This window comes from Prionailurus bengalensis, chromosome B2, assembly GCF_016509475.1.
Source record: "Prionailurus bengalensis isolate Pbe53 chromosome B2, Fcat_Pben_1.1_paternal_pri, whole genome shotgun sequence".
Taxonomy (NCBI): Eukaryota; Metazoa; Chordata; class Mammalia; order Carnivora; family Felidae; genus Prionailurus; species Prionailurus bengalensis.
This window is the reverse complement of record NC_057349.1, coordinates 94,535,052-94,562,424: the sequence shown is the minus strand read 5'-3', so window position 1 is coordinate 94,562,424 and position 27,373 is coordinate 94,535,052. Positions and strand designations below refer to the sequence as shown.

At 36.8% G+C, this 27,373-nt stretch overlaps 1 protein-coding gene across 1 annotated transcript in view; it reads right to left on the bottom strand.

Annotated features, from left to right (window-relative positions):
* The window catches only part of LIN28B (lin-28 homolog B), a 118,889-nt gene that overhangs the window by 61,170 nt on the left and 30,346 nt on the right, over nt 1-27,373 (bottom strand). The window contains exon 4 of the mRNA XM_043593186.1: nt 1,010-1,194. Coding sequence (XP_043449121.1) covers nt 1,010-1,194 — 185 coding nt within the window. The remainder of the gene's footprint in view (nt 1-1,009; nt 1,195-27,373) is intronic.

Here is a 27,373-nt window from a genome sequence, read left to right as displayed (position 1 = left end):
CTGGTACATTCATTTCTTTTAATTTTTTTAATGTATATTTATTTTTGAGAGACAGAGACAGAGTGCAAGCAGGAGAGGGGCAGACAGAGGAGACACGGAATTGGAAACAGGCTCCAGGCTCTGGTCTGTCAGCACAGAGTCCAATGTGGGGCTCAAACTCACCTGCTGTGAGATCATGACCTAAGCTGAAGTCAGATGCTTACAAATTCTGGTACATTCAAAAAATAAATAAATTATGGGGCGCCTGGGTGGCTCACTTGGTTAAGCATCTGACTTTGGCTAAGGTCATGATCTCACAGTTTGTGGGTTCGAGCCCCGCGTCAGGCTCTGTGCTAACAGCAAGGAGCCTGGAGCCTGCTTCGAATTCTGTGTCCCCCTTTCTCTTTGCCTCTCTCTCTCTCTCTCTCTCTCTCTCTCTCTCTCTCAAAAATAAACCAACATTAAAAATAAATACACAAATAATAATAAATAAATAAATTCTGGTACATTCACACAGTGGGAATTTATGCAGGTATTTCTATGACTGATAGGAAATGCTACATGATATACTGTTAAGTGATTTAAAAAATGCAAGTTTCAAAAATACTGCATATATATTATGATTCCCACCTCTGGTTAGGATTTCAAATGACTTTTTTCCTGATTTCTTTACAATTTTTTTATATTTTTTATATATGAGTTATCTCTTAAAAACAAATGAAACAATAAATGTATTTTCCTTTGAGAAAACAGGTGAGGTGTTACGATGTACCGAGGGACAACACTATCTGTTGGGAACCTTGACTCCTCCTTTGTGATCTCAGAACAGTCTGGTGGAAATAGTGCACACAGAGAGTTCAAACTGCAAGGTAGCCTATATTCCTGATAGAGTTTATTCAACTACACAATAATAGCATTTTATTTACTTTGGTTAGAATATATAAAGCCCAATAACATAGAAAATACAAATAAATTTTCAGAATTTTTTTCCAAATACAAAACTCATAAACTAACAAAGTAAAATGATTACCTATCTCCCTTTGGTTTTCTTTTTTGTAGTGTCTTCCCTTTGGGTCTTCTTTCGCTTCCTAAACAAGGGCTCCCACCAGGTCCAGTTACCCGTATTGATTCAAGGCCTTTGGAAGATTTTTTAAATGTGAATTCCACTGGTTCTCCTTCTTTTAGGCTTCTAAATCCTTCCATGAATAATTTGCTCTGTAAAGAGCAGGGGAGGGAGACAGAGAGAAAGAGAGATCATGATTATCAATGTTTTATAAATTTTCTCTATGATTTTCAAATTCATAGAGCAAGATATTCACTATTAGCCATTACAAAGTATGAAATCTTTTTTTAAGTTCAATAAAAGTTACACCATTTTAAGGTTTCCTGTTGCAATGCTGGCAATGGGAGATAAACTAAGACCATTTTTTAAGGCAATTTGGTGATACTTACAAAAATTTTAATGTGCATATTCTTTGACCCACTAATTCCACTTCAAGGACTCTCCTACAGACATACTCACACACAAAGGTTCAAAAACAAAAGAAGAAGACCTATATCAAAATTCACTGCAGCACTGTCTGTTAAAAAAAAATTACAACTACCCTAATGTCCACCAATGGGAAACCAATTTTACAGATTAGAGTGTAGCTATATAATATTATTGAGCCATGAAAAGATCTAAATGTCTCGCCATCTGCAACATGGATGGACCTAGAGGGTATTATCCTAAGTGAAGTAAGTCAGACAGAAAAGACAAAACTGTATAATTTCACTTATATGTGCAGTCTAAAAAACCAAACAAAGCAGAAACAGATTCATAAATACATAGAACTGATGGCTGGGGGGAAATGGGTGAAGGGCAGTGGGAGGAACAGGCTTCCAGTTACAAAAGAATACCATAATACCACCTACGTAAAGAAGTTTTTAAAACATACATGTTTATTTATATAGAGAGGAGGTTCTTTTCTTCAGTTCTTTTTTTCGGAAAGTGGGAAAGCTTGTTGGTATACACATTATTGTACGTTTTTGTTTTTTGTAATTTGAAAGGAAATAGATTTTTACAGTTTGAAATATAGTGGCTTTCTGTGGAGGGGAAAAAGTTTCCCGATTGCAAAAGTGTAACCTTGGTTACAAATATTAATTGGCTTTTTCGATCTCTTTTCATCAAAGTCAATGTGCCAATTCAAAATAACTAAAAATAATTAAATCATTAGTTTTATGTTTTCAAATGCTTTTGTGTGTATTTTATGGGTCTAATTTGGAATATCATGTAGTTTTCAAAGACTTTTATGAATTTGGGGGCAAAAGGAAGCAAAACTAAATACGATGGGAGCCCTTGGGTCAAGTCCATTTCTTTAAGTAAACAGCTACACAGCTTTGAAAGAGCCATTTCATCTCTTTTCTGTTTATCCGTAAATTTAAGGGATTTGAGTTTCCCCACGTGTATTCTAAGGAACAATGAATGGTTCCAAGAAAGACTCCATGAAAAAAGGATTTTGTGGTCAAATAAGTTTGTAAAATGCTCTACCTTGTTTCTCCTTAGATGAATCACATTAGCATATATTAAAGTCTCCGAGATTCCATACCCCTCCTCTCCACTCCCTAAATAAAAATTTTGTTTGACTGTGTTTATTTAACCCAGCAATTTCCCGACTGAATTGATCTCAGAGCCGTTTGTTTATGACTACAGTTGACAAGCACACTTAGGGAAATACCGGACCAGAAAGTCTTTGCCCCTCCTGAGTCCATGACTCTAAAGGCAGCTGAATAATTACATACAACCAAACAATTACATGGAACAAATAAAAACAACACTTCAAAATTCAAGGCAAAGGGAGACTATTCATGGTGAAAGTGATAGGACACATGAAAACACGGTTTTTAACCAGTCATCTGATGCTTCAAATTCCTTCATGTGGAAGTCTGCAATTTGGCATCACCTTTATTGCTGTCTGATGTCATGCAGAAGTTAAGGGGGAAAACTCACAACTGCCTACACTCCTTAAAATAACAAAAAAAAATTTACTGTTTTTAAAGCTTTATTTAGTATTTTCAAATCTTCCCTCCCCCCCCCCAAGCTTTCTCCTCACTAATTATAAATAGTTCTTTTGATTTCATTTCCTTTTTCGCTCCCCAGTCAAGAAAGTCCAGATTATCAAATCAGATGAAGTGGAGCATACACAGGTCAACTATAGCAATTAAGAGAATAAAGGGACAGCAGTTTTAACTAGAGCTATCGTATGCTCATGTTTTGTTGATGTAATATAAATTCTATCGCTTATTTCCTCACAGTTCTTAGTATGTGGGTGTATTTCACCTTCTATTATTACAATTTTTGATAGGTATCATTTATAAGTGAATTGTTTCTCCAAATTTACAGTAAAATTCTACTCTAGTAGACCACTAAGTTCTGGCTATTCTTCATGGTATTCTTAAAGAATAACTTTTTTAACTCTATCTTACATTACTCCTTCCCAAAATTAGTATATAAGGCAATTCAGACTCATAATAATAGAAAAATAATTGACTATCTCCTACCTGGGTAATTGTAATTGTTTCTTCATTGGCATTTCAGCATCAAGTCTCCTCCTTACTCCATAACATCTTCCATATCTACAAATTCTCTCAGAATAAATCTTAGCCTATTAGTCTCCTGTCTCAAAATTCTACAATACCTCTCCCAGACTGTAGACTGAGACCATCCATAATCTTACCTCTAGTTATACTATATATTGTATGATTCCAATTATATGACTTTGTATAAAAGTTAAAACTATGGAGATAGTAAAGAGATCAGTGGTTTCCAGGGATTGGGTGGAGCAGAGGGTGAAGAGAGAGAAGTAGGTAGAACACATAGGAATTTTAGGGCAGTGAAAATAGTCCACATGACACCATAACAACGGATAGAGGTCATCACACATTTGACCAAACCCACAGAACACCAAGAGTGAACCATAATATAAACAAAGGACTGTGGGGTAATTATGATGGATTATCGGTTCATCAATTGCGACAAATATACCACTCTACCAGAGGATGTTGATAATGGGTCTCAACCCCCACCCCAACCCCAGCTCCAAGAGGAGGGAGGCAGAATCCAAAGTAGGCTCCAGGCCCTGAGCTGTCAGCACAGAGGCCGACGCGGGGCTCAAACTCATGAACCGCGAGATCACAACCTGAGCCAGAGTCAGACACTTAACCGACTGAGCCACTGACGCACCCCTAGAGATTGAGTTTAATTGCCAATCTTCAATGTAAGTTTTGTAAGTCAATGTAGCTTTTGTAATGAAACTTCCATAAAAACCAAAAAGGTGAGGTTTGGAGAACTTCTAAGTTGGTAAACATGTGGAGATACTGCAGAATCACGTGCCTAGAAGGGCATGGGAGCTCTGTGCCCTTCCCACATATCTTGCCTTATGCATCTCTTCCACCTGGCTGTTCCTAGGTTATATCCTTTTATAATAAAGCAGTGACCTAGTAAACAAAATGTTTCTCTGTGTTCTGTGTGTAGCTCTAGCAAATTACTCAAACCCATGGAGAAGGTTGTTGGAACCTCGAATCTATAGCCATTAGGTCAGAAGCACATGTGACAAGGTGGGACTTACAAGTAATGTCTGAAGCGGGTGATGGGGAGCAGTCTTGTACTAAGCCTGTGGGATCTGTACTTAACCTGTGGGATCTGATAACAATTCCAGGCAGATAGTGTCAGAAATGAGTGCAATTATAGAATACTTAGCTGGTATCGGAGAATTGTTTGGTGGTATGAGAAAAAAATCCACAAATTTGCATTGGAGTCAGTATCCTCTGGACTTTGGTAGAAAGCACAGTACTACAAACTCAGAGACAAAGGATGTTTATTATTCAGAGCAGTAGTAGAAACAGGTAATCAGCATTTTTTGTGCTGGTTCCACAAGCCCTTATTCCCACAGGGTGATAGGAATAAGGTCAAATGAAACCTACACACAGTGTGTTGCATTACAAGAGAGGAACACTGACCTTAGGGAAGCTGAATTTTTCATAATGGGCAGTAAGTATGCTTGCCCTTTACTCTGCAAGGAAACACTATCTCTGTGTTCCAGGGTTGTTTGCTATACAAACATCCTTGAAAAGGTAGCCCAGAACAAAGGAGAGCCATTGCCTCACTCACAAGACATGCAGCAATCTGAGAGAATTAGGGAAAATTGTCTTCCAACAATACTGAGTGAAAGCAGCTTTATACAAAAAGACTACAAACCGTGTATTCCATTTGTTTGAATTTCTAGAACACACCAATCTAACCTATGGTAGGAAAACATTAGAATAGTTGTTGCGTGGGGGTAGGTGTGTAGACTGAGGCGAGACATGCAGGAATCTTACTGGAATGATAATATTCAAGGTCTTGAGAGTGGTTCAGATTACAAAAGTGGAGACATTGTTAAAGTTACTGAAAGGTGCACTTACAATTGGTGCATTTCATCATCTATCAATTTTACCTCAAAAAAAGATATTGAATTCTAGTTAATGATATGCATGCTGAAGGATTTAAGGAGGGAGTGTATTGATATCTGTAACTTCTTTTGAAATGCATCAAAAAAAAGTGGATTAATAGATCCACAGAGAGAGAACCGGGCAAAGTAATGTGAAAAAACAAGCATAGGAAAATTATTATACAATCTAGATATTGAATATAATGGTGTTCACTATTAAAATTCTATCAACGTCTTTGCATGTTTCAAAAATTTCATTTAAAAATATTGTAAAAACATATCTTTGACAGAGAGACACTATGGGTAAGAGATATCTTGGCATACTTACATTTTTTAAAAAAGTAATAAACTGAAATTGAAGTTATCATTATTTATAAAAGTATCTATCTAGTAAAGACCAATGTGTATATGGCACTATATTGGACATTACCAACAAATCTCAAAAAATTAAATGTGCTAGTGACTTACAATCAGACATTTTATATTACTTATATAATTGGAAAGGAGGGAAAAGGTGAATGGTGGAGGAGCAGACAGAAAGACAGAGAGTTGAATAAGAAGTAATAAATGAACATGAATGGAATTAAGAAAAATGAATAAAGTTCTTATATTCATCTACAAAGAGAATCTGCAGAATTAATTTCAGACTGTATACTCTGGAATGCTGGGACGATGCTTGAATTAGGCAGCAGGCAGGTGATTTAGAGAACAACATATGGGAGCAGAGATCATGAAACTAAAGCAACAATTGATATTCAGATCCTGCTCTCCTTTTAAGAGTATTTTCTGAAGAGTTATACTTGATCCTTTCCTCCCAGGCAATTTCTACCTTCTGCTTGGGGCTGATTTAGCTTTGAGAACAGAATGATATTCACCTTTGTTGTAATGATTGGTGATGGGGATAAGTCCAGGGAACATGAACTAATGGGAAGTGTGCCCACTTTCCCTTTTAGAAATGAGCAAAAAATTAGGAACCTCTCATACCACACATATAATAAAGACTCCAAGCTTATCTTTTTGATTTTATCCAATGAAAAAAAAAATCACCAAAAACTCAGCTTTCCACAACTAAAGCTGCTTGCCCCCATCTGAAGCCCTACAAAAGAGTGATGCTTAAACTAGATTTTTTTTTTTTTACAAATTTAAAGAACTCTGGAGTTCAGAGAAATGCTTCAAGGATTCTGAAATTTATACAAATTTCTATTTTAAGAATATTTTTAAAGTACCTTAAAATCTGTAATATAAAACATGTATATTATACTGCAAAGTAAGTCAGCAGAAACCCTAACATGTTACCCTACGTGTGGACGTGCAGGTTTCAGAAATTTCTACAGGTATCTTTCAGTGTGTATATTAAAATCTGTGCTTTTGATTTACAGTACAATACTACAGTCCTGTATTGCTCTTTCATTAAAGATTCAGGCTTGCTCATGGCCACTTACAAAAAAAAAAATCAAACAAGGGCAATTACTACTAGGGCACATGTGACATACACAAATGTGGCAAGACCCAGGCACATAATATAATTATCAGTTCTTTAATAACAAGTGAACACATAATATGCTTTGTTATACTACTTTGAGAATCATTCACTGAATTATCAGTAGATGTATGAAATGAAAACAACTACCTCTAAAGCTAGAGTTTTCCATTCACTTATTTTATTTTTAAAAATTTTTTTCAATGTTTATTTATTTTTGAGAGAGAGACAGAGAGACAGAGCATGAGCAGGTGAGGGGCAGAGAGAGAGAGGGAGATACAGAATTAAAAGCAGGCTCCAGACTCTGAGCTGTCAGCAAAGAGCCCGACATGGGGCTCGAACTCACAGACCACAAGATGATGACCAGAGACGAAGTCAGTCGCTTAACTGACTGAGCCACCCAGGCGCCCCTAGACTTTTCCATTTCTTGACTAAAAGCAGGACAGTTTAGATAATGTGCTGAGTCATTAAATTCAGGGTAAAACAAGTTCCATTATACTAACAATAATGAATTCTTCACTTGTTTCTACTATGTAGCCCAAAACTTCTGCATAAAATCATCATACAAGAGCAAGCAAATACTATGGCATTACTTCCTGTTGTGGTTCTTTTTGAAAATAAAAATGTTTCAGGGGCTCGTGGGAGGCTAGGTCGGCTAAGCGCCTGACTCCTGGTTTTGGCTCAGGTCATGATCCCACAGTTCTGTGAGTTCAAGCCCCCCAGTGGGTTCTGCACTGACAGCGTGGAGCCTGTTTGGGATTTACTCTCTCTCCTTCTCTTTCTGCTCCCCCCCAAACAAATAAATAAATTTAAAAAAAAGTTTCAAACATTCATGTATTTCAAATAATGAAATTAAGCAAGGTATCTGCATGATTGCTGACATGAGTCAATGTCACTTTCAAATACAAAGAATTAAAATTAAAATTTACTTAGTGGGTAGGAATATAAAATTATATCATTTAAAATTAACCTACTAGGGTTGCCTGGGTGGCTCAGTCAGTGAAGGTCTAAGTTCGACTAAGGTCATGGATCTCGTGGTTCATCAATTCTAGCCCTGCATCCAGCTCTGTGCTCACAGCACAGAGCCTGCTTGGGATTCTCTCTCTCCCTCTCTCCCTGCCACTCCCCCACTTGCTTGTTCTCTCAAAATAAATTCTAAAAAGTTAAATTAAATTAACCTACTAAATTGAATATGAAGGAAAAGAGGTATGGACAGAGAAAAAGTTTAGATTTAGCAACACAGTTTTTATAGTGTTATTAGGCTTACAAAATTAATGTCAACAATAAAACTAAAATTAATGAACATAAAGCACAAAATAAAAGAAATGAAACTGAATTATTTTATTTTATTTGAGAGACAGAGCACGTGAACGGGAGAGGGAGAGAGAGAGAGACAGACACACAGACAGAAAGAGAGAGAGAGAGAGAGAGAGAGAGAGAGAGAGAGAGAGAAAGAATCCCAAGCGGGCTCCATGCTAAGTGTGGAACCCAACATGTGGCCCCATCTCACAACTGTGAAATCAAGACCTGAGCCCAAATCAAGAGTTGGCCACTTAACCAACTGAGCCACCCAGGCACCTGTAAGTGTAACTGAAATTTTATCTGACAAAAGGGTACTGACTTTTTGAAGTATTTTTTTAATGACAACATAGAATAACTTAAAAAAACCTTTAAGATATATTTAAAAATATGCATGTTCATTTTCAACCAAGAATACCATTTAAGAGAGCGGAGGTATCTGGCCATCTAAAACCTCCTAATTAGACATTTATAAATTCAAGTATGCAAGTACTTTTTAAATATTGCCAGTGATTCAACACAGAAACAAAAATGTCTTAGAATTCTGTCAAGCTATTGAGACTTTTTGTAAAAAAGAAACTGCTATGGATAAAACCAGCTCCCATCTTTTATGGAATATTGTTTTTATTTTCACTATGCTTATCGAACATAGTAATTTTCAACAACTTGTGAGGGGTGAGTGGCAGTGTTTAGGTCATACAGCCATAGGTGTTGTAGCTGTAAGGGCACTTAGACATCTCATTCTTGGAAGATACAAATATTATAAAATAGCAAGAGGATAAAGGAATTATAGAACACGCATAAGTGGAATGCCACTGTGGTCACCATTACAGATGCTACAAATATTCTGGTTTCCCTCTCCTCCAAGGCAAATGGTAGGCCTGCACTTTACTCTGCATTTTAAATTAGGCATTGCCACGTGACTTGCCTTGGCAAACGAAAATGTGAGTATCAATGGCATGGACACTTTTTTGTAGAAGCTTTTAGAGATAGTACACAATCTGCCCTATTCTCTTTTCCTGCCTCAACAATTCTACAAGCAAGTTTCATAAGGGAGCCTCCATTTGTCTGAGTCCTGATATGAGGATCATGAGCAGAAGGCACTGTGGACCACATTGTACATGTAGTCTGAGAGAGAGAAAACTTCCCCTGTGTATGCTGCTGAAAATTTCAGATTGTTTTTGCCAAAACAGAACCTAAAATGTCCTGGGTGGAACAGACAAAAAGAATCTAGAAGTGAGTTGTGGCCATACCCAACACTTAAAATATCTGGCATTTTCTTACAGGTTGGTATGTGGAAGGAAAATTATGCTGGATGGCAAACCCTAGTTAGTAAAACTGTCACATAACAAAACATCTCAGTCTCTCTTAAAAATGGGCAGCCAAAAATCACCAGAAACTTCCACACTGAAGAAAAGAGCCAAAACAAGCAAACAAAAAAGAGCCTTGAGGAAATAAGATGTTGTAGAGAGAAGAAATCATTAGAAACTGCAATTAACATCCTCCGATACATAAAAGATTATACTGCATCCATAAAACCACTTTGGATTCTCCTGAAAACAAGAAAGAGCTCTTCAAAATTGAATACAGTATTAGAAAAAATTCAATAGGAGTGTTAGAAAATTGATTGCAAATTCCAAAAAGAGCACAAAGGTAAAAATGGTAATAATAAAAGTGGAAGGCTTAAAATAAAATACAGCATCCACTAGTAGGAGTTAAAGAAAGAAAGAATTAAGAAAGGAAAAGACTATCTTTATTGAGAACAGTTCCAAGAAGAGGACACAAATTTTCACATTGAAAAGATCAACTCATTTAAAAAATTACTTTAAAAACCATCACACATCACTGTAAAGCCTCAGAACAACTGAAGTTTGGTGGGGGAAAGGGACCTACCTAAAAGCTTCTGAGGAGAAAGAAAAACAGGCGGACTTTTATAAAAAGAAGTAAGAATCAAGACAGAATCTGACTTTTCAACAGGAACAATGAACACTGGAAGATAATAGAAAAAAAATATTTTCAAATCCGATGAAAAAGCATTTTTTTTGTTTTTTTTTTTTCTAATATTTATTTTTGAGAGAGAGACAGAGTGTGAGCAGGGCAGGCACAGAGAAAGAGGGAGACACAGAACCCAAAGCAGGCTCCAGGCTCCAAGCTGTGAGCACAGAGCCCAACACGGGGCTCAAACCCACGAACTGGAGATCATGACCTGAGCCGAAGTCGGACACCTAACTGACTGAGCCACCCAGGCGCCCCTGAGAAAGCATTTCTATATGAATTGTATATCTAGCCAAACTATCCCAGAGTCTTGAAAACTTTATCTCCTTAGTACCCCCTTTCTTAAGAAGCATTTATAAGAAGCATTTAAGAAGGTACTCCATCAAAACAGGGAGAACCAAGAAAGATGAAGATATGAGATCCAGAAATAGTAAAGAAGGAAAGAAAATTCCCAAGATGAGAGTAAAGGAATGCATGGGTACAATAGTTCTCCAGCAGGCCTGTACAGAACAACAGAGGTTTACACTAGACCAACACTGTGGTAAGCTCTAGGAGAGATCCATCAAGGGGAAGAAAAAAAAAAAAAGAATTTGGCAGATGTTCTGGGATGTTTGAAGCTACTGAGGAACCTTCCAGTACTGCTGAAATTCTGGAGACATGTTAATAATACGTACATAGAAAATTAAGCAAAAATAAAGAAATAAAAGGCAATTATCAACTATAAAAGCTGTTTTAAAAAAAATTAAAGAAATCACAATATACTGTCATTCCTCTGTAAACATATGTGTAGCTACAATAAAGTATCAAATATTAATTTAACCAAAAATTGTGAACTTTCTTTTTAAGAATAAGGGAAGAGAGAGGGGGAAACAAACCACAAGAGACTCTTGATAGAAAGCAAACTAGAGGTGCCTGGGTGGCTCAGTCGGTTGAGCATCTGACGTCAGCTCAGGTCATCATCTCACAGCTCAAAAGTTCGAGCCCTACGTTGGGCTTTGTGCTGACAGCTCAGAGCCTGGAGCCTGCTTCAGATTCTGTGTCTCCCTCTCTCTCTGCCCCTAACCTGTCTCTGTCCTTCTCAAAAATAAACAAACATTAAAAAAAATTAAGTAATAATAAAAAAAAGAAAGCAAACTATGGATTGACGGAGGGAGGTGGGTGGGAGATGGGCTAGATGGGTGATGGGTACTAAGGAGGGCACTTGTGAGCACTGGGTGTTGTATGTAAGTGATTGAATCACTGAATTCTACTCCTGAAACCAATATTGTACTGTATGTCAACTAAAATTTAAATTTAAAAAAGGAAGAAAAAAGGAAAAGAGGTGATGTAAAAGATACAAATTTTTATTTTATTTTATTTTTTTTTAGTTTTTAAAGTTTTTTAAATTTTATTTTGAAAGAGAAAGCGAGAGAGAGAGAGCGGGAATGAGTAAGGGAGGGGCAGAAAGGGAAGGAGAGAGAGAAACCCAAGCAGCCCGACTCGGGGCTTGATTCCAGGAACTGTGAGATCATGATCTGAGCCAAAATCAAGAGTTAGACACCTAACTGACTGAGCCACCCAGGTGCCCTTAAAGTTTTTTATTTTAATTCCAGTTAGTTAACATACAGTGTTATATTGGTTTCAGGGGAATACTATAGTAATTGAAGACTTCCATACATCACCCTGTGCTCATCACAATAGATATACTCCTTAATCCCCATCACCTATTTAACTCCCCCCCCCCATCATCCTCCCCCCTGATAATCATCCATTTGTTCTCTATTAGTTAAGAATCTGTTTCTTGGTTTGCCTCTTTCTCTCTTTTTTCCCTTTTCCCATTTGCTTTGTTTAAATTCTACACATGAATGAAATCATACAGTATCTGTCTTTCTGACTTATTTCACTTATCATAATACTCTTGCTCCATCCATGTTGTTGCAAATGGCAAGATCTCATTCTTTTTTACAGCTCAGTAATATTACACTGTATATATAAACCATATCCTCTTTACACATTCATTAGTCGATGGACACTTGGGTTGTTTCCATTGTTTGGCTGTTGTAGATAATATTACTATAAACATCAGGGTACGTGTATGCCTTTGAATTAGTATTTTTATATTCTTTGGGCAAATACCTAGTAGTTTATGAATGCAGCAGTAAATACTATAAAAAAAAAGCTAGACAATTTTATTTTGGCTTCCAAATATAAAAAAGAAAGAGATAGGAAGAAAGGGGCACAGGTTTGCTTTTCTTTTTTTCCTTCTAAGCCTTATGGAACTATTTGTTTTTTTTAAACTATTACTTTAATAAAACTAAACTTAAAAAACAGAATCAAAGAAAGAGAGAGAGAGAGAGAGAGAGAGCGCGATCTAAACTCACTATTTCTATTGCCTCCTGATCCATTTATTCCTTAGTCCTTGGTAAAGTGACCTTCGTACTAAATTTTAAAGAAGTGTTCTAAGGTCACCCTTTGACCTTCTTTGGTGCAAATCCAGTGGACTCTTCAATCTTATAATATTTATCAGCTTTATAACACTTGACATTAAACACTCCCACACTGCTCTTGGCATCTGGGACCCTAAGCCTAATATTCTTCTTTATGCCTCTATTCACTCCCCACTCAGTTACATCCATAAGCTTGTCTTCCTTATTTTTTAAATTATTGATGTTCCGTAATGTCCCATTTTGGCCTTTTCACTGCACCTGTTTTCCCTGGGATATTTTCTATATTCCCTTAGTTTCAACTACTACTTATATAACTTCCCTTATGTTATCTCCAGCCCAGACTTCTCTACTAGGCTCTAGTCTCATATATCTAACTGCATCCTACATATTTTCATATACAACTCTTCTTCATTATGTCTAAAAGCGAACTGAGCCATATCTTCTACTACTAACAGTAAACACATACAGTGCTTACATGCCAGAAGTTATTCTAAGCATTTTACACCCATTAACTCATGTGTAAGTGAAACTAATGAAGTAGGTGAAGGGGGTTAAAGATACCAACTTCTAGTTATTCAATAAATAAGTCACAGAGATGAAAAGTACAGCACAGAGAATATAGTCAATAATATTATAATAATGTTGTATGGTGACTATATTTACTGTGGTGAGCACTGAATTATGTATGGAATTGTCAAAACACAGGGCACCTGGGTGGCTTATAAGCGTCAGACTCTTGATTTTGGCTCAGGTTATGATCCCAGGGTTGTGAGATACAGCGTTGTGCTGGGCTCTGTGCAGAATGTGCAGCCTGCTTGGGATTCTCTCTTTCTCCCTCTCTCTCTGCCCCTCCCCCACTTGTACTTTCTCTCTCTCTCTCTCTCTCTCTCTCTCTCTCTCTCTCTCTCTCTCAAAATAAGTAAACATTAAAAAAATTGTTGAGGGGCGCCTGGATGGCTCAGTCGGTTGAGCGTCCAACTTCGGCTCAGGTCATGATCTCTTGGTCTGTGAGTTTGAGCCCCGCGTCAGGCTCTGTGCTGACAGCTCGGAGCCTGGAGCCCGCTTCAGATTCTGTGTCTCCCTCTCTCTCTGCCCCTCCCCTGCTCATGCTCTGTCTCTGTCAAAAATAAATAAACATGAAAAAAAATTTTTAAAAAATTGTTGAATCACTATGTTGTACACTTGAAATACAACAATGCATGTCAGCTATACTTCAATAGCAATTTTTTAACGAAGCTAATAAAAGAAATGAAAACACAAGAGACTAAGTAACACACCCATGGCCACAAAGCTAGTAAATGGGAAAGCCAGGACTTAAAACCAGGCAGTTTGGCTTAGGGGTGTAGTCCCTTAAATACAGTATATTATCTCACTAGTCAGTTCTTCCTAATGTATTCCCTACCCAATGAAAAGTCACCATCATCCATTCTGTTACGTAAGACAGAAACCTCCATCTTCCTCAAACCCACATCAACCAGTAACCAATTAATACTGACTTTACTTCCTTAACACGTATAGAATCTGTTCCCTTCCTTCCATTTTCCTAATACAATTCTTCATCGTTTCTCACCTAAACTGGAAAAAAATAGCTTCCTATGGGTCTCTTTGCTTTTAATCAATTCTCCACATTCCCACTAGAGTGAACATCCAAAAGTAGATTTGCTCCTTCTCTCCCCATATGTTCATATTTCCCTTCTCATAAATACAGGCTTCAAAGTTTCAGTGTGATCCCACAGTGCTCAGCATGAAGTTTAAACTCTGAATCCTTCATTTGCTGGCCTTGCCTATATTCCCAAGCTTAATTCTTACCATCCTCTTCTACTCCTTCTCTGTGCTTTAGCTGTAGACCTCAAATACTAGGTGGTCTCTGAGCATACTACTCCCCCTAGAACACCCTTCTACTACTCTCTTCTCTACCTTCTCTACCATGGCCAGGTCTCAGTTAAATAATGTCCTTTTCTGTTTTTATGATACGTGGTATATGTCTATAATAAATTTTCCCACCATGACTGTAATAAGGTGTTTATCCCTCTGAATTGGCTGCAAGCTCTTAAAAGATAACACATCATTTCATCCATCCAATAGGAAACTGTGGCAGACAGGTTACATAACTCACTCAATGCCACCCAACTAGTAATCGGAGAAATGTTATCTAAATTCAGATCTGTGTGACTCCAAAGCTAGTCATGGTTTTTATGCAGAAGGAATGAACATGATGAAAGCAATATTTATGATAGGCTATTACAACTTAAGACCAACAGAATCTTTCTCATATTCCTGGGTAGCGGTTTAGTGATATCTACAGCTAAATGCTCTGTCTTAAAATAATTCTGAATAAGGGCAGGACTCTCTTAGCAGCTTCATCACGCTTTTTTTTTTCCTTTTCTTTATCTCTTCCATTCAAAACCATAGGTCTTTTATAAAAGTTGTATCTGAGAAAACAAAGTACTCATAATTAACTATTACAACAAGAGACTTTTAAAAATATTTTATTTAAATCTGCAACTTAGAGATGAAGAAATTGAATCCCAAATAAACTTTGGATAATTAAATGCCCAAAGTCTTAAGACCACCAAAGTAAAAATAAACAAATGAGACTACATCAAACTAAAAAGCTTCTGCACAGCAAAAAAAAAAAAAAAAAAAACACAAGCAAACAAACAACAAACAAAAAGCCATTTCAACAAAATGAAATGGCAATCTACTGAATGGGAGGAAACATTTACAAATCATGTATCTGGTAAGGGGCTAATATCCAAAGTATACAAAGAATTCACACAACTCAACTGCAAAAAACAATCTGATTAAAAAATGGACAGAGGACCTGAATAGACATTTTTCCAAGAAGACATACAGATGGCCAACAGATACATGAAAAGGTGCTCAACATCACCTATCATCAGGGAAATGCAAATCAATACAACAATGAGGTATCACCTCACATCTGTCAGAATGGCTGTATCAAAAAGATAAGAGATAACAAGTTTTGGTGAGGATGTGGAAAAAAGGGAACCCTTACACACTGTTAGGGAGAATGTAAATAGTTACAACCACTATGGAAAATAGTATGGAGGTACCTCAAAAATTTTAAAATACATCTACCATATGATCCAGAAATTCTACTTCTGGGTATTTATCAGAAAAAAAATGAAAACACTAATCTGAAAATATATACGCACCCTCATGTTTACTGCAACATTATTTACAACAGCCAAGATATGGAAACAAACTAAGTTCACTGACAAATGCATGTTTAAAGAAAATGTGTACACACACAATGGAGTATTACTGAACTATAAAAAAAGAATGAAATTTTGCCATTTGCAACAACATGGATGGACCCTGAGGGCATTATGCTAAGTAAAAGAAGTCAGATAATAAAAGACAAATATAATCTCACTTATCTATGGAATCTTAAAAACAAACAAAACTCTAAGCTCACAGATACAGAGAACAGACTAATAGTTCCCAAAGGCAGGGGAAGGGATGGGTGAAATGAATGAAGGGGATCAAAAGGTATTTCCAGGGGCATCTGGATGGCTCAGTCGGTAGAACACGCAACTCTTGATTTCGGGGTCATGAGTTCAAGCCCCACACTGGGCACAGACCTCACTTAATTAAAAAAAAAAAGTATTTCCAATTATAAATTTCCAGTTATAAAATCTGCAGCTGTAAAATATATTTCCAGTTATAAAATAAATAAGTCTGGGAGGGAAAATAGTCTAACAACTAGTTAGTGGCAAAGCTGGGACAAGATCATGTTTCTTATATTGAAAGTGAGTGTTCTTTTTCACTACATAATGCTATTTCCCAGAAGCCCAACTTAAAAGTTTTTTACAGATTAAGACAGTAAATCTCTATTACTGATTAACCTGAATGAAGCTTTCCTCACAGTAAAGTTAGCTAATTTGCAAATCTACTGTCATTGTAACGTATTGTCAAAGTTGTAAGAACAACCTCTGACCAACTTGAAAAAAAATACAGTTCTTTCTCTTCAATAAACTTACACTTTAAAAGACATGTATAAAACATCAATGACCTCCTCAAAAGACATATACATCTCCTGTAGAGGAGTACAGAACAATACAATTTTATGCAATGATAGAAATGTTCTACATTTGAACTGTCTACAATGGTAGCTACTAAGTAGCCACACGCAAATAATGAGCACTTACATTACTGTTAGTGCAACTGAGGAACCAAATATTTTATTTAATTTTTATTAATTTAAATTTCAATAGCCACACAGGCTAGTGACTACCATCTTGGATACACAGTCTTAGAGTTATATCATAAAGATCTGAGAAGTACTTTGCAAAGAAGGTGTGGAAATAGATTACATCTCTCTACCGTTCAGTCATATTAATGTAAAATAACTAGCATAGAGTAATGACTCCGACATATCACATTATTTTGAAATGTTTTTTTTTAACTCCATGACCACCTTCATCTTCCAATCTATGTATCAGAGAGCAGGATATTATATGCCAGGGGAGAAAACCTTCATGGCTAGTGCAAGGTTGGGCAAAGAATGAACAAACCCTTGTCCTCTAAAAAAAAAATCAGAGAATCTCTTCAAGTGCCCAGCCTGCTCCAATGATCACAGAAGGGTCACAAAGCCCCAGGGGATCTTTCCAGGCATGAAACAAGTTCCACAACTCAGCTCTAATTGTTTCACTGGATAAATCACTGGATACATGTAAGGCAAAGTCCCACCTACACCTATTATTATAAAAAATAATTTTTACATTACTACAAATTGTACCAAATAACCAAAAAGAAAAGAAACACATGTAGTTTTAGGAAAGGGTTTCATTAATTTATGACAACATATGGATTTATGTGCTATATATAGATATTCTAATATTTAAATACTTGTCTACAAAACTGTCTTCCAGTTAGAGATATGGATTATTTTAATATCAAAAATGTGGAAAGGGGATAATTTTATTCATAGGGATATTATAGTATTTCCCTAATTAGGTCATTAGGCCATCATTCAGTAATGCTGTTTTAATTTCTATATTTTCATTAGTATACTTCCTTATACTTATTTTCTCCTGTATTCTCCATCCATTTGTTCAGCATATTTCATTGCCCTTGTTAATAATTCTTCCTTTCTCTTTCACATGTCCCTTTTCTCTTAGAATCCTGAAAAATTTTTTCTGACACTGATCAAACCTAACCAATATTTTTTGTAAATGAACTATCTGCTGTTGAAAAAAAGCACATATATAGGGATTATTGGTTTCTAAATGCACTCAGTTTCCTCCCAGCTTTTCCACCTACCTCTGTGAAGGCCCACAGGGTCACAGATAAGAGAATATGTGGATAGCTCAACATATCAGTTACTACCATAAATAAGTCAAGCATAAATCTTGCTGACAGTGAGAAGTCTGGACCAGGAAATAATACCAAAAGAAACACCATCCTCAAGTATAAAAACCTGTGATTTGTGTATGTTCCAAGGGCAAATGACTTATATGTTTTCCAGAGGCAGAGCACATAGATACTATACATAATCTTATGTGCGTGGGGCTCAGCTTGCTTAAAAACAAACACAGTAACTCAGGACCAGGGCTACCACAGACAGGTTTCTAAAATGTTTTAATAAGGATGAGCATCTGATCAACTTAGAAGATCCTCTTGTTTCCTGTCTGCATATGATGGTGGCAATGAGTGAAGTAACAGCAAGTCAAAGGCTACCAATAAGATGAGATAAAAAAAAAAAATTGGAAATACCAACAAAATGCAAAATATATACAAACATGTCAATATACCTATGTATGTTGTTACATCTACCACTTATAAACTATTTCTGAAATCTATGGGAATTAGTAATATGAGCTGGGGTTTAATAAGATGGAATTCTTTGAAAACAAGAGGTGATACATACATCAAGGTAGACTGAATCAGCAACATGACTTTGGTCACATTATTTAAGCTCTCCGTATATATTAATAATACCTAAATAGGGTTGTTATAATAATCAGATGAGTTAATGTACGTCAACTGCTTAGAACGGCAGTTGGCATGTAGTAAATCTTAGACCACACCAACATTAAAAGGGGACTTTGCATGTAAATGTGATAGCATTTTAAAAGTATTTATGGGGCGCCTGGGTGGCTCAGTTGGTTAAGCGTCTGACTTCAACTCAGGTCATGATCTCACGGTTTGGAGTCTGAGCCCCACATGGGGCTCTGTGCTGGTAGCATGGAGCCTGCTTGGGATTCTCTCTCTCTCTCCCTCCCTCTCTCTCTCTCTCTCTCTCTATCCCTTTCCCACTCACGCTTTTTCTCTCTCAAAATAAACTTTAAAAAATAAAATAAAAATATTTATAAGTAGTGACTATTGCTTTTCTCCTACCTCATCACACACAGCACCTGTACATTTTATAAAATACAAATAAGCAAAACAGAGGGCAGATATTGAGCTGTGAGCTGTTTCAGTGGTGTCTCCAGGAGTCAGCACCATGGCAGAAGACATCAAGAAGTACCGGACTGACCCTTTTAGACAGGTGCCTCCCCAACCAGAACCAGACCAGGAACTGCTGGCAGAACTTCGTGGACTTCCACCACTGTGAAAATACAATGGTTGCTAAAGGGGGTGATGTCTCCACGTGTGAATGGTACCACCATGTATGCAAGTCCCTCTGCCCCATATTCTAGGTGTCAGCCTAGGATGACCTCTCAGCAGAAGGCACACTTGCTAGGAAGGTGTGAACTGGCTCTACCCCACCTCTCCTTGTCCTCCACCCTTCTCCCAGGGTACCTGATGATCCCCACCCTGGGATCCTGAATCACAATTTAACTTATAATAACAATTACTTGTTGCAAATATGTTTTAAAAAGAAAATGAGGGGCGCTGGGGTGGTTCAGCTGCTTAAGTGTCTGACTCTTGGTTTGGGCTCAGGTTATGATCTCATGGTTTGTGAGACAGAGCCCTGTGTCAGGCTCTGTGCTGACAGTGCAGAGCCTGTTTGGTATTCTCTCTTTCTCCCTCTCTCTCTTTGCCTCTCCCTTGCTCACGTACACTTGCACACACTCTCTCTTTCTCAAAATAAACATTAAAAAAAAAAAAAGAAATACAGGAAGTTAAAAAACAAAACAAAGCAGAGGCGCCTGGCTGCCTCAATCCTTTGAGTGGTCGACTCTTGATTTTGGCTCAGGTCAAGATCCCAGGGTTATGGAATTGAGCCCCAAGTCGGGCTCCACCTTGAGTGGGGGGCCTGCTTAGGAGGAGAACCTGCTTAGGATTCTCTCTCTCTCTTTCTCTCTCTCCCTCTGTCCCTTTCCCCTGCTCCTCATAATCTTGTTCTAAAATAAAAATAAAGAAAAAACAAAACAAAACCAAGGGTAAAAATCACCTGAAAACTATCACTGTTGCTACTTTTTTTACAATTTTGTTGCAATTATTATCATAAACTTCCATTTTTCTCATATGCATAGATGATGGAGATATAATTTTTCTTAAACATTGAGACCCAACTATACCCATTATTTTATACTCTACTAGTTTTCATTTGGCAAGATAACTGCCATTGCACTGTTTGCCATTGTACTGAACACGTTAAGGCTATGTTTTTAGCAGCCAACTGTACCACCTCCTACCCTTTTCTCCAGGCACACTCTCATTTGAAACTTCTATATTAAAAAAACGATACAAAGCTGCTCTGGTTGAGCAGAATGGAGCTATGCTCAGCCTCCTCCTCTCCCAGTGGTCCTCAAAGAAATTCCAAGGAAATCAAGGATACTTCTGAATACAGTTTAACAATCTAAGTTTAAAAACATCACTTAAAAAAAATTGGCAACACTACATGGATGTTTATAATTTAACTAATCACTTAATGATAAACATTTCGTTGTTTCCAATTGTTTGGTTTTACAAAAAGTGCTATGATAAAACTCTTTGTGTGTATCCATCTCTATTTACAGGCTTTTGACGTGTATTGCCAAATTATACTGTAGAAACTTGTATCAGTATATATCTCTGCCAGCGGAGACTATTTCTCTGCAACTTCCACAACATCAGGTATTATTATTAAAATAATATTAATAATAACTTGCTTTAAACTGCCTTAAAGTTCTATTTCTTTAATTTCTGTATTTATACTTTTGTGAATTTCTATGTTCCTGTCCTTTGCCCATTTTCAACAAAGATGCTTGTTTTTCTTACTAATTCACAAGACTTCTTTATGCTGCAAGGACATTAACCTTTTGTCTATGCATTTTAAATAATTTTCTTACTTTGCACTATGCCTTCCAATTTCCTAACAAGTTTTTATAAGTGATTTAAGCCTGATTAATGATACAAATAGTTAATATGAAAAGATCTGTACATATTTAATTTATACATACTATACTCACTTTACTTAAATATCTGAAACTCTGATGTGGAGTAAATAAACTGTACTTCATAAAATTAAAATATATTTGGAATAAAAGATTTCACTCATTAAATAACCATCATTACTTTTATAAGTAATAGGTAATCTATATATAAAATTGACTTTAAGTGTCAACATCAGTAATGATTAATGATATTGGATTCTAAGAGGAAATGAACAAGCAAGAACAAATTAATTTTTTATAAATGTAGTTGATACATGACACAGCTGGTGTAAGTCTGGAGAGAAAAAAGCAGTTAAGTGTAAATGGTGAAGGTCAAAAATTTTTAAGTCACAAATAATAACTTTATTACTATCTGTATTTTAAGTTAATTAAGCTATTATGCTCATAATAAATTTAGAAAAAGTAAAGCATCTTAAGATAAATTATTTGGGTTATGTTCATTATTAATTATGTTCCCGGTTAAAATTTAGCATTGAAAAATCTAAATAAAATGATAAAATGTTGATGAATTTTACATCTCTTTTTTAGCTGCACTTTATGCTTTAAGACTGAAAAGTACTCTTAGGATTTCAATTATATGCTAGTTTAAAGTCCACTGCAATGAACTTCAAGCATTTCTAGGTGTTTTTTTTTATGGAGTTTTATAACATGAAACATTTCTTAAAATCACAGGCTATGAATTAGTTATATTAATTTTAATATTCTGCTATAGTATGATTTGACTTATATTATAAATTATACCTAAAACTATTCTATATGTGGTTAAACAAATTCAGTGGATAATAAAGATACTTAAATTTTACAGTATAGGGGTGCCTGGGTGGCGCAGTCGGTTAAGCGTCCGACTTCAGCCAGGTCACGATCCCGCGGTCCGTGAGTTCGAGCCCCGCGTCAGGCTCTGGGCTGATGGCTCAGAGCCTGGAGCCTGTTTCCGATTCTGTGTCTCCCTCTCTCTCTACCCCTCACCCGTTCATGCTCTGTCTCTCTCTGTCCCAAAAATAAATAAACGTTGAAAAAAAAAATTAAAAAAAAAATTTTACAGTATAAAAGGTTTAAAAAATCTTTCAACCATCAGGGTTCTCCAATAATAGAACCTTTCTCTTCTTAGTTTATTATGGTGTATAAATAAGACAGTATTTTCAAAAGCATTTAAAGAAGACAACCTTATCAAATAGGCACAAGGGAATAAATTAAGGATGAAAGGCTAGTGGTCCTTCTGATGCAACACCAGCACTAACGGGGATGCCAGGCATCTTAAACCCAGAAGTATCAGCCTTCTCTAATTCAGACTAATTTTTAGAGGATGTGAAGCCAGCCGTATCCAGATTATAAATTGTGATTTCCGTATGAGCATGAACATCTTACCACTAGCAAATTCTACCCTCATTCTCTTCTTTTTTTTTTTTTTTAACTCTTCTAAGATTTTCTTTTTAAGTAATCTCTACACCCAACATGGGGCTCAAAATTACAACCCAAGATCAAGAGTTGCATGCTCTAGTGACTGAGCCAGCCAGGCATGCCTCATTTTCTAGCACTGTCAACACATGACAAAACTTTCAACCTAAAAATACCCTGTCATTTTAACAATCAGGTATATTTTGCAACTTTCAGGATATCTTGTAGAAATAGTGTTGGTGGGCGTTACAAACTTTTGTTATTTTATTATAATACATCATCCAACTGAGAACCTATGCATATAGATATAGTTTGATTTTGTCAGTTTCAGGGATTCAAAATTTTTTATTCTTCTCTTCCTTTACTCCATTTCATCAGTAACAGATGCTTGTTAACTTTTTCTCCCAAATGTCTGTTATTTCCTATATATATTACTGCTTTTCCCTTTCTGAGAAAATGGATGGCCTCAAAGATAACTATTGAAATGATCCTCTTCAAACAAGGTAAAAACACAGAGTAAAGTGTCTGATGGTATATTAAGAAAATATTTTTTTAAGTTCAGAATATTAAAAAAAAGTAATTATAACAATGTAAAAAGTATATGGACAAGTACTTTTAAGGAAAATAGTTATTCTGAGTTATAGGCAAGTTAAAATGTTCATTAAAATTATTTTTCAGGGTGCCTGAGTGGCTCAGTCAGTTAAGCATCTGACTCTTGGTTTCGGCTCAGGTCATGATCTCATGGTTTGTGGGTTCCAGCCCCGCATTAGGCTCTGTGCTGACAGTGCAGAGCCTACTTGGGATTCTCTCTCTCCCTCTCCCTCTCCCCCTCCCCTGCTTGAGCTCTTTCTCTCACTCAAAATAAATAAATAATCATTAAAAATAAAATACAACTGGGGCGCCTGGGTGGCGCAGTCGGTTAAGTGTCCGACTTCAGCCAGGTCACCATCTCGCGGTCCGTGAGTTTGAGCCCCGCATCAGGCTCTGGGCCGATGGCTCGGAGCCTGGAGCCTGTTTCCTATTCTGTGTCTCCCTCTCTCTCTGCCCCTCCCCCGTTCATGCTCTGTCTCTCTCTGTCCCAAAAATAAATAAACGTTGAAAAAAAAAATTTTTTTTTTAAATAAATAAAATACAATAAAATCATTTTTAGAGAGGTGGCTGGATGGTTCAGGTGGTAGAACACATGAATTTTAATCTTATGGTCAGGAGTTTGAGACCCATGTTAGGCGCTGAGCTTAATTAAAATTAAAAAAAAATTAAGAATTAAAAAAATCATTTTTAGATATTTAATAATTTTAAAAGGCGATTGTATAGTCTACAAACACTAATTTCATCATACCATAATCTGGGTCAGGAATCTACCTAAACTATATGCAAAGTTGATCATGTAGAAACCATTCACCAGGTTTGTCTCTCCTTACGTTTCCACCCTTCCCAAGCTCCCTTAATTACTTTCCTTATTGTATCCCAACTACAAACTTACTAGGTCACTTCCTAACAACACCCAACAGTTGTCTCTGCCACGAAGGCTTCGCTGAATTCTCTTACTGCTGTTACAGACTACGAAAAGCGAAAAGTAGCTCCTGACAACCAGGGGTTGGTCCCTCACTGTCAGTCAGGTATTGTGTTGCTGGGAATTGACTTGGCACTCAGAGCTATGCCAGGGTGTTCATAACATAACTTATATTTGGAACATAAACAATTTCGGAGAACCCAACATCATACAAGGCCACTCTGACTTTATCTGAACAGAGACAAAACCAGCACTGCCCAAACCAAGAAATGGTCAAACACTCCCCTTTTCTGGCTAATACGTCTACTTCCTTACCAATTCTAGTTTTAGCCCCACTATGTTCTTCCTGCCTTCTAGATAAGAATTATTAAGATACCCAATCACAGAATTACTCCTGCCTCTTGATAGCGCAAACCCCTGCTTTTGTGACCTTCCCCAAATCATTTAACATAAACCCAAGTCCTGGAAGTCCTAACACCTTCTCACTGAGATGCTTCAAGGTTCCGCATGTGCCATGTCCCCAGTGCCAAAAGTTAATAAACCCAATTTTGTTTGGTTCAGGTATGTTCCTGATGCCATTTTGTACATATGTTTATTATTAATAATACTATTAGCTCTTACAGTGGTTTCATTTTTATTTCAATCTTATTCAAAACACATATCTTTTTTTAAAGGTATATTTATTTATTTTGAGAAAGAGAGAGAGAGACAAAATCCCAAGCAGGCTTGGTGCTACCAGCCCAGAGCCCAACATGGGGCTCAAACCAACAAACCTCGAGATCATGACCTGAGCTGAGATCAAGAGTTAGATGCTGAACGGACCGAGCTACCCAGGCGCCCCTCAAAACACGTATCTAAAAAGTCTCTTTTTATGATCTAACACCAAGCTCTTTTTAGCTTAAGCATATACTCCTACAGTTCATATTACATTTCATGCATTTAACTTATGTTAATTAACTTAATAACTTAATGTTAGTAAGTTAATTTTTCCATCACAAGCATATATACATTTACTCCTTAATTTCATTAAAAAGGTAAGTTCCTTAAGAGTACAGTCATTGTAATGAGCACTGAATAATGTATAAGATTTTTGAATCATTTTATTGTACAACTGAAACTAATAAAACACTTTTGTCAAATCTACTTCAATAATAAAAAAATGGTAAGTTCCTTGTGGATCCAAATATTTATATCTTTTTATCACTATAAAGAAGGCTGCAGATTGTCACTAATTCCTTTTATTTACTAGTATTTTCCAAATTCTGTTCCTGGATTTTTTTCAACACTTATTTCCTTCTTTTTTTAACATTTTTTTTAATGTTTTATTTTTATTTTTGAGAGAGAGGGTGAGAAAAGAGTGTGAGCAGGGGAGAGGCAGAGACAGAGAGTGAGAGAGACAGAGAATCTGAAGCAGGCTCCACGCTCTGAGGTGTCAGCACAGAGCCCAACGCAGGGCTCGAACTCACAAACTGTGAGATAATTACCTGAGCCGAAGTCAGAGTCTTAACCAACTGAGCCACCCAGGCACCCTGATATTTTTTTTAATGTTTATTTATTTTGAAAGACAGAGTGTGAGCAGGGGAGGGGCAGAGAAAGAGGGAAACAGAATCTGAAGCAGGCTCCAGGCTCTGAGCTGTCAGCACAGAGCCCGATGTGGGGCTTGCACCCACAAATCATGAGATCATGACCTGAGCTGAAGTAGGACACTTAACTGACTGAGCCACCCAGGTGCCCCCTTATTTCCTTCTTTATGATGCTCTCCAACCTCACTTTCACAACCACGTACAGCTGATGACTTCTATCTAAGTCTATAACTATAATCCAGACTTCTCTTCTAAAACTCACATGAATATCCAACTGGATGGTCACAGGGCCCTCACGTTCCCCCTTTCTAAAACAAAACTCAGTATCTTGCCCCCCAAAACTCAACAGTCCTTCTCTTGCTATAACTTCCATCCTTGTGTCTCTCCCAACCACTCAAGCACCCAGGTTAGAAATCTAGTAGCAATTCACATACTTCCTCCTCTCACCTTCCACAACTAACAGTTTACCAAGTTTTGAACATTTCTGATGTTTTTCTTAACATCTCTCATCTTCCAGTTTATATCTAGTATTATCACCTTAGTGAAGACCCTCCTCACCTCTCCAGAACTGCTGTTCTTTTACCTGTGTCAGATCCATCCTCAATATAACACTGCAGCAGAAACCATCTAGAGTAAAAATCTGCTCAAGTCAGTTCCCTGCTTTAAATCCTTCAATGACTTAAAATCCATTAAAATTCTTCAGTGGCTCCCCATCATCACTAAGTTCAAGGCCAAACCTTCGGCCTCTCCCCCACCTCACCCTTCAGTCATACTCAATGATCTGAAGTGTCTTAAAAAATGCCAGGCTTTGGGTATAATGCTCCCTCTGTTGAGAATCACTTCCTCTAGATGTCTGACAAACACTCTTCTCTCATTAGGCTCAGCTTAATATTCACCTCATATAAAATATTTCTAACACTTTGACAAGTCAAGCATATTCTCCTGATTCCAATGTACAAGCTTTCCTGACAGCATCTACATCATTTTAATATACTTCTGTATTTAATTTTTTTCTCCTATTCTGAGCTGCAAGGTCCTTGAAGACACAGCCCATGACTGAATACAACTCTGTATCCAAAGTAACTAACACTATGCCTGGCACAAAACAGAACTAAGTAAACAAGTTAAATAACTGATTTGCTAATTCACAGCAAAAGAAAAATTTTATTTTGCCACCAATCTTCACCTAAAAGTATGGTTAAAAACAAAAAGTGTTCTATTAAGCACTGGTATAGTTTTTAATGACAAAAACTTCTTTGTAAAATCCTACAAGAAAGAGTAACTTTTCAAACTGATCAGTTTATTGCTTTCAGAATTGCTATGTATGCTAATGCTCACAAGACATAAGATTTAAGATCCTACCTTTTAAATCCTGATATAAACAACTTAAACAATGACTACTTACTCAATAGTAAAAGTAGTCTTCATAATGCTAATGTAAACACATAAAATCAGGGACTTAAACTGGAAGAAAATATGTTAAAGCTTTAAAAACAAAACAAAAAAACACGGCTTTATAATCTCAGAGTACATACAAACTGATATAACCAGTGTAGAAAATAACTTAGCATTTCTTAAAGTTGAAAGTACATGTCTTCTGACTCAAAAATTCTATTTCTAGCTTATGTCCTCTAGAAAAACTCTTGCATATGTGTACTTTAAAGTCTTGTAGGAGAAGTCAGTGCAACATTGTTTACAATAGCAAACACATTGAAAAATCACTTGACTGGGGCACCTGGGTGGCTCAGTTCGTTCAACATCCAACTTCGGCTCAGTCATGATCTCTCGGTTTATGAGTTTGAGCCCCACATCAGGCTCTTTGCTGTCAGCCCAGAGTGCACTTCAGATCCTGTTTCCTCTCTCTTTGCCCCTCCCCCGCTCATG